Source organism: Corvus brachyrhynchos, unplaced genomic scaffold (genome assembly GCF_000691975.1).
Source record: "Corvus brachyrhynchos isolate BGI_N302 unplaced genomic scaffold, ASM69197v1 scaffold324, whole genome shotgun sequence".
In the NCBI taxonomy this organism is placed as follows: domain Eukaryota; kingdom Metazoa; phylum Chordata; class Aves; order Passeriformes; family Corvidae; genus Corvus; species Corvus brachyrhynchos.
In genome coordinates, this window is record NW_008246067.1 from 226,352 (window position 1) to 234,813 (window position 8,462).

Below are 8,462 nucleotides of genomic sequence, written 5' to 3' on the forward strand. Positions count from 1 at the left end.
AAGATATTCTGTAAGATACTCATTTTGAATGAGCTTTGAGAGACGTCTTGTAGCATTTGTTGAAAAGTGTTGTAAGGTGGGCTATTTCTCTTACCTAGATAGGCTGCAAGAGGTTCATTTCTTTCTGAACGCCTGTCACGAAAGGTGTCATTGGTTGGCATTGAAATAACACTGTCTTTCACCATGAGCACCGTGCCATTCCAGTCATATGCTCCAACTGCTCCAAGCATGACCCAATCCTTAAGGAGAGTAAAGCAAAAAGCCTGTTCTCTATGTGAGTCATCTTTAGTCATCCATGGTTCAGGATGTTCACATTTGGATAATGCTTCCTGTGTGCTTACACATTTAGCCTTGCTTTTCCTATTATGGTATGGACCCTACAATCATAGGGTCATAAAAACGCTTGGGTTGAAATGTCCTGAAAGATCATCCAGTTGCAACCCCTCTTGCCATGGGCAGGGATGCCACTAACTAGACCAGCTTGTTTAGAGCCCCATTCAACCCAGCTTTGAACACCTCCAGGGGTGGGGCATCCACAGCTTCTCTGGATAATCTGTTCCAGTTCCTCACTTTGCTCCATGTAAGAATTTCTTCCTGTCATCTAATCTAAACCTCTGATCCTTTAGTAAAACCTTTCTCCCTTGTCCTATTGCTATCTGCCCATGTGAAAAGTCACTGTCCTTCCTTTTCATAAGCCCCCTTTAAGTACTAGAATGCTGCTGTAAGGTCTTCCTGGAGCCTTCTCTTCTCCAAGCTAAATAATCCCATCTCAGCCTGTCTTCATAGGATAGGTGCTCCAGCACTCTGGTCATCTTTGTGGCCCTGCTCTGGAACTGTCTTTCAAGTTAAAACATTGCCCCTTGTTCTATCACTAAAGGCTCTAGTAATAAGTCTTTCTCCATCTTTCTTAACATATTTTTAGGCTATTTTCCTGATAGAAAGTGCTATGGGACCATTAAGTTTAGAGTTCATGTGAAGTATGTGAGTACTCTCTCATGCTTTCATTGTTCATAAATGTTCTTTACATACATTTTACATAAAAGGTAACTGGATTACAGGACGCTCTAAAACATCCAGCAGCAAAAAGGACTATACAAAGAATTCTGAAAAACTTATTCCAAATTCATAGAATAACCAGCAAAAACCTACCTTGTAAAATAACTTCTATTTTCAAACAGTTTGTTTACCTGAGAGTAATGAGCACTGAAGCCAGCTTGAGACATTTCCATTTCAAAAGAGGAGGCCTGCTGGTCTGTTGTTGCTATTGAACAGAAAACATTAAGTTTCAAAAATAAATTTGTTTCAATCTGAAAAAGTAACTGAAGAGTGTTATGAAAATGATCATATGATAGTCAAGGATAGCATAATTAACTAATCTATTCAGTGAATATAGTTTGCCATAGATTTTTATAATAAACACAGAAACAAAGACCTGTGTTGAATGCTACTATTAAGTATGGGAATTTCCATTTTAAGATTATGTCTCAGAACTTGTCCAACAAAGTTTCTGGGCTAAAACTGACCAGATTTGAACTCAGGCTGATGGTAAGTATGTTTGGAATGTTTGATTAATATGGTTAAGCCATTTTCCACTTGAGCTAAGTGAACAATAAAACACCAGCCATGTAACCTTGGCCTTGTATTCAAGCAACTAAAGTTTTGTAGGCAGCTGGAGGAACTTTAAATGAAAAACACTTGATGTTTGTATGAACCTTTGCAAAAACAACATAGGAAAATCTCTGCTGTCCAAGATTCATAAGCCTCAGTGAAGTGCTCGGGAATGATAATCCTGCCCAGAAAATTGCATGAAGATCTGATTCTCTTAAATGACTTTGTACAAAAAAGGTATCAGGCGATTTTGTACTAGCTTCAGTATCTTGTCAAGTCGTCATATGCTATTTATTAAAATTTGACGGGCTGTTTTGCTCCTAGTTAAACTTGAAATATCATCAGGGAAGAAAAAGTTCTGCCTTTTCTTCTACTTAAAAGAAAGATAAACAGCCCTTAATAGTCAAGGACTATTTTGCCATTTTAAGTGGCCAAGTAAGGGAACTATATTCTGCATGTTGATTCTTCCTTGAGAGCAAGATATGCTAACAGGCAGTAGAGGTGTGCTATGAAATATGCTCTGATACTGGTCCAGGAAGAGTTCACAGTTTGCTACCAGCTGAGTGCTGAAGCAAACCTTCAGCTGTGTGAAACTGAGCCATAGCAAGCCATGGTTGCACGAATTTCAGGCATTTGGACTATTAAATGATACTGAACTTTTGATACTCAGCAACTAAACCACAGCAGTTGCTCCCTAGGACATGATGTCTGTCCTAATTGTTGCAATTTACAGCCAGTCATAGGAAGGAGACATCATCTCAAACACAAAGTGTTTGACTTACAAACGAAGACTATCATGTTTCACAAGATGTAGCTGCTTTTCTAAGTCTGAAAAAATAATTTTTAGGCATAAAACTCTTAAGCTGCACATCTGCTGATAAACAGTATTTTCATGCAGTAAAGGATGCTCCTTAATGAACTGAGAAAGACAGGATTCTCACAGCCTGAGGCAGAGGACAAAGCTGGTACTGTTGGTGTGTGTAGCTCAAAATACTGCTTAGATAATGGCTCTTAGCCCAACTTTCCATTCAGTTTCAAGGTGCCAAGCATCCTACAAAGGATATTTTGTGAAAAAACACTTGTGCCTGCCTACGCGTTGGATAAAATATAAAATTGCTGTCAAAAGCAATGTCCATGCCATGAGACACAGAGGCATATGAAAAAGATTATGTGTAAAAATCCACTGGCTGTAAAGTAGGAGTTTTTGTTGGATTTGATTTTTCAAATCTCTCTCAATTTTCCTTTGAATTTTTTAAAGAACTAAAACGAAAACAAGAAATCCAAGAAAAAAAATCAAGTATACTACTACAGCAAGGAGCAATTTAGATTGAGAATTTAAACTGATTCAGATACCAAATTTCAACAATCAAGGTTCTTGTGATGCACAGAAGCTACTATGTACAGACCTAATTAATGTCCAATTAAACACATCCAATAAACTGGCTTGTCACCCAAGAGCTGCACGGTATGGCAGAATTAATCTGCCAGCTACCACCACCAAAAAAATAGATGCATGGACACAGTTGCAAATTCAGGATACAACTGAAAGGCTTTGGGATAGGACAGGAAAGGCCTGAATAATCAGCGTATTTGATTTAGTCAGCATCATCTAGCTGTAACCCATTGGAGCAGCTTGACCTTGGTTTGTTTTGACAAAAAGCTAAAATCCCATTTTCAGTTTCTATTCTGATTCTCTTGCAGATAGATTACATGACTTCTGGGACTTAGGTGGAGGAGGAGACATTTCTTGTTTCATATTGCAGGTGCCTTATATAGAAATCTCAGTGCACCCACGAGTTCCTACAGAAAATCTGCAAACCAAGAAGTTTTGCAGTAATGAAATTAATTAGCTTGTCTGTTATGGTCTGGATGAAGGTTATGTTCCACATTTTTCATTTCAAATACGTATTTTTTGTAATAAAGTCAAGTCAATATAAAATAAAAATTGTAAATAAGGCAAAAAAATCAAGGCATAAATATCCTAACATTTTATAGTAAGTTTTTGTTAAATATAAAGTAACAATATCCAAGAGACACATATTTGTTACTGCATCATTTGCAGAAAATTACAACTGAGTTCAGGGAGTACTGCAGAACTTGCTGATACTAAACAGCTACAATATGCTTTATAAACCAAGATACTGAAGGACATGAAGAAGACGATTTGTTGTCTCAAGAGCCAACTATCGTATAAACACATAAAATTTATACTATTTAATCAAACACTTAGTTTCACCACCATCAACATAACTGGATTTGTTTGGGTATTTTACTAAGCTACAGAACTTGTTTAATGTTCAAATGCTTTGTATTTTTTTCTTATTATTAGAGGAATGATTTAGTACAGTCACTGGAAGGATTAGAGCTCACTACATAAAGCATTCCTCACCAGCACGGAGTTCAAGCCAGCACAAGTTATTGCACTGCTTGGAGGCTGGGGTTTCATGTGACAGACAGGTACTACCTAATGCCTGGGTTTCATGTGACAGACAGGTACTACCTAATGCCTGATGGCTGCTGACTGATAAAAAGGACAAGGTGGAGTGTGACAAACTGAGACCGTCTCCTCCAGTGGTATCTGGTTGTTCAAAGGGTTGAGCAAGGCACAAAACCTTGACTTTGAGCACAAAGATTTCCAGAAACTCAGTCATGTTTGGGCTTAGGTCCTTCACCTGTTATCATGTAAATTAACTTCTTATTCTATATTCATTATAGCTAATAGATGTAACTAACATTTTATTCTGACAATGAAACACAAATATTTTTCTCACTTTTTTAGAAGTATAAAGGACAAATTGAAGACCAAGTTTTCAATTCCTGTTTGAACAACTACTTTTCCACTGAAAGTGTATTCTTCCTAGTAAACAGTGACTTAAGAAAAGAGCACGCTATTCAGTGAACTTCGAACTACGCAATGAGCCTAAATAGGCTAAAGTTTGAGCTTTAGAGAGATTAGATTCTCCTTGAATTAATTTGCTGCGAAGCTGAGGAAACCAAATCGTCCAGAAAGTAAAAAGAGAAGAATATATAAATGATATTTTAATAAACTGTTTATTGCTGAAAATATTCAGTAATAGCTGAAAATGGTAATATTTGATAAAACTAAACAATACACTAAAAGAAACCCCAACCTAAATGCATCTGAGAAATACAACTCCAATATGAAAAAATGAAAATATTTTCTCAATTTTGTACATTCAAGTCAATACTTTCTTTTGTTTCAGCTGTAAACGACACCATTCTAGCTACTTGGAAAGTTGAAGTGTTGAAAACAATAGTCCAAATAGATGGATGTTTTCTTTGTATGACATAAATCCCTTCAGAGCTGGCCAGTATAATTTATAACTAATAAACTCTGTCTCCTGTTACTTGAAACAAACAGTGGTTTGGACAGTGTTGCCTCATTTGGATGGAGAATGTAAGCAGACATCATGAGAGAATGACTTTTCTGTGCTAAAATCTGAGTACTGTTAACCTTCCCAAAGGAAAATTATATCTTGTTAACTCTATACAGCAAGTCCATGCTAACTTGTATAGCAAAGTAATACACCGTAATCGATAACTAACAAAAAAGAGACCCTAAATATTTAGGCAGAAAACCAGATGATCGTGGGGTAACTGGGGTATGATCTGGCAATGTTTTTTACCTAAAAGAGGGCAGCTTCCTATTTACACCAGTTAAAACAGTTCTGGTTACCCTTTTAGGCTATTGTCTCCACAGGCTCTAACTCCTCTGAACATAGTCAAATCTTTAACTACTATTTTGATGTCTATTATAAAATATTTTTATAATCACCATGGAAGAAATACCTGCAGAATGAATTTTATGCAGCACAATGCATTTCAAAGGAGGATAAAAACAGGTGCTCTTCTAGTTGTTTCAGTTGTAATGCAGGCATAAAGTAAAATTTTAAATAATGGCATACCTTCCAGGGCAAATATTCTCTCTCCAAGTGCTTCAACAATGGTTAAAAGAGCTAATTCATCTGAGACATTGAAAAAATGCTTTTCAGTAGGCTTACTGGCAATTGATTTTATTTCCTCTACAAATTTCTCAGTACTTAAATTTCCTCTGCTGTAGCTGCCAAGAATCTAAAGAGAATAAAAGGAAAACAAAAGTCAAGCATATATTTCATAATCTGTTTAAAAAGGTTACCATGACGTAGGTTGTCAGAGCATGGTGGAAAATCATCTCTGACCTTAATTTATTCTGTTAAAACCTCACTCAAATTGATTTGAGTCTTTCCCAATGAAAGAACAGAACTGTATGAGGGCTCAGTTGTTTTTTTGAAAATAGCATTTGACAGCAAACAAAGTAACTGTGTGGTGTGATGTCTGATATCCTCGACTGTACTTTTACCCCTTCTCCACAAAATTCTAATAATTTATTCTATGATTTGTTGAAGTGGGCCATAATTTAGGAAAAAAACCAATGAAACACTTCCCAAACCAGAGTACACAATTACACTGGCTTCTGCATAATCACCAGTTCTTATCATAACATGCTATACATGCAATTAATTACAAGTTGATTAGGCATAGAGTAGTTCTTTATTCTGTGAAAATTTGCCCTTTAAATACCTATAACAACAATACTTGCATTCAGTGTTAACAATTTCAACACAATACAAGACTTCAGATATGGTTTGCAGTTTTACCACCACTACTGTAACAATTCAGGATACCTCAGAAAAAAACACCTCACTTCTCTAATTCCCAGACAAACAGATATTTTTCACATCAAAAAGGGCTCTATACACTAAACTTGATTTGAGAGGGAGACAAAAACCAAATTCCCATGTTCTAGCATCTCAGCCAACTGGAGCAATTCAAATTTAGTTCTAAACAGGGATTTTATTGCTAAAAATTGTTGCAGTGTCAAGGACAACTTTTTCTTTAGTTATCTCTAATTTTATGAGGAAAACCACTGAAAATTTGTGCGCTGCTGGACTCAACTTTCGTTTTATGTCTTTCTTTAAATTAAGTATAGCATCTTTCTTTAAGTTTAATGGTTTCATAATGCCTTATTTTACCAAAAATAAGACAGCAAAACAAAGAAAAATAGCAATGGAGAGGCAATAAACCAGTGTCCCTTCAAAATTAACAACAAAAAAATAGAAGATCTGTGTATAAAATATACAAATGTAGGGGAGTATTAACACCAAATCTATAATTAATGCTTTAAAATTTCTTGACATGGGTGAACCTCTACTCTCATTCAGCTACTAAGTTTGCTCAACATGAAAATGACAGCTTTAGAACGCAAGCATACAAAACAAACATAATGAACATGCATCTTCTTGATGGTTTACATTTGCTTTTTTTTTAATAGGTAATATTTCTATTGAAGTTGCTTAGAATATTGTATTAGTCCATTCTGCTCAATATTGCTTTTAAAAAAATGGATTTGATATAAAACTGTCCCTCAAACTCTTCTTCCTTTTTCTTCACAGAGATGCGCACCTGTCATCATCCAGAAGACAGGTAGATTGCTTTTCTTATATGCTATAACATCAGAAAGCAAATTTTTAATGTTTTTTTCAGCTTTTTCCATTTTTCCTCTCTGAAATAATTGTATTTCCATAAAGATTCTGTGAAATGAACTTCTAAAACTGAAATTACATTTAGAAGATAAAACATGCTTTTAAGATTCTGAATTTTCCCATTAAATTTCACTTACAGCAATAGCAAATCTCTGAATGTTTTCATCTTCACAATCATCAATCACTTCTTGTAATCTGTAGTTGTCATGTGATTCCCCATCAGTCACAATAACCATTACTTTTTGTACTCCTCTTCGTGCACCATGAGCCTCAGTAAAAGCTTCCTCCCTAAAGGGACCATAAAGCATTTTGGAGAAAGGCAATGTCAGCATTTAGCACATGCATCATATTTGCATAGCTAAACATAAACGAAAAGATTTTATATTAACTAGGAAGCAGGAAATGGAGATTAGTGTTAACCATGAATAAATACAAACATCTCCAACTGGAACTTACATGACAGTTCACAGCCAAAGTTTTACAAGCATTCATTCATTATTCACTCACTTGAGAGCAATAGCAGAAAAAATAAAGCTGGACAGTGAAAAACCTTTCCTCTCTATAAATAAACTTCTGGCACCTTAAAACAGCTTTTGGCATCTTAAAAAAAGACCAAGCCAACACCCTCTGTTTCCAAAAACCCATGTAGAAAACCCTCACCTATCTCCAGCCTACTGCAGCACTTCAACTGGTCAAAGTATTTACTCAGCTACCAGCACACCTCTGCATACCTATGTGAATTAACACTGGGTATTGGGGATGAGGCAATAGGTTGCAGGTGAGTGGAGGCAGGCTGGGGCACCCGGTTGAATTCTACAGTTGCAGATGGGCAAACAGGCTCTGAGGTTTTGGGCAGATGTTTACCCAGACTCTGGACCTGACAAGGCAAGACTGATTAGGGCTCTGGAGGAGAAGGAAGGAAGCAGGGCTTCCTCTTTTCAGAAAAGTATCACAGAATTCTAGAACTGGCCACATGAGTGAAAGTTGGAATTTACCACTGAAAATGGCCAATGGGGGATGAGTGTGAGAACAGAGGAAGCTTTTGCTGACAGTTTCTGTATATACAAGCCTCCAGCATTTTGTGGTACACGGGGGCTTTCTGAACTAGATGTGGTTTCTGAGTACTTGGCAATTCTCAACTGGCTCTGCTTTCATGAACTTGTTTGGACTTCTCAAGCTTCTACTTGTATCTCAGGAAAACATTAATAGATCAGAATTCAATTGTACACCACATCAACAAAACTTTGGTCAGATAATCAAATTGTTCATCAGAAGGATGTTGCATATTTCACTAAACAGTTGTTTGGAAAG

At 36.4% G+C, this 8,462-nt stretch overlaps 1 protein-coding gene across 2 annotated transcripts in view; it reads right to left on the reverse strand.

Annotated features, from left to right (window-relative positions):
• ITGA1 (integrin subunit alpha 1) overlaps positions 1-8,462 on the reverse strand; it is a 49,686-nt gene that overhangs the window by 30,132 nt on the left and 11,092 nt on the right. For both annotated transcript variants that reach the window (XR_001866068.1, XM_017746874.1), the window contains exons 7-10: positions 7,289-7,439; positions 5,535-5,700; positions 1,188-1,261; positions 95-239 (exon numbers count right to left, since the gene is read on the reverse strand). Coding sequence is in view for 1 of the 2 variants with exons in the window: in XM_017746874.1 (XP_017602363.1) it covers positions 95-239; positions 1,188-1,261; positions 5,535-5,700; positions 7,289-7,439 (536 nt within the window). In the remaining variant the exon portion in view is untranslated. The remainder of the gene's footprint in view (positions 1-94; positions 240-1,187; positions 1,262-5,534; positions 5,701-7,288; positions 7,440-8,462) is intronic.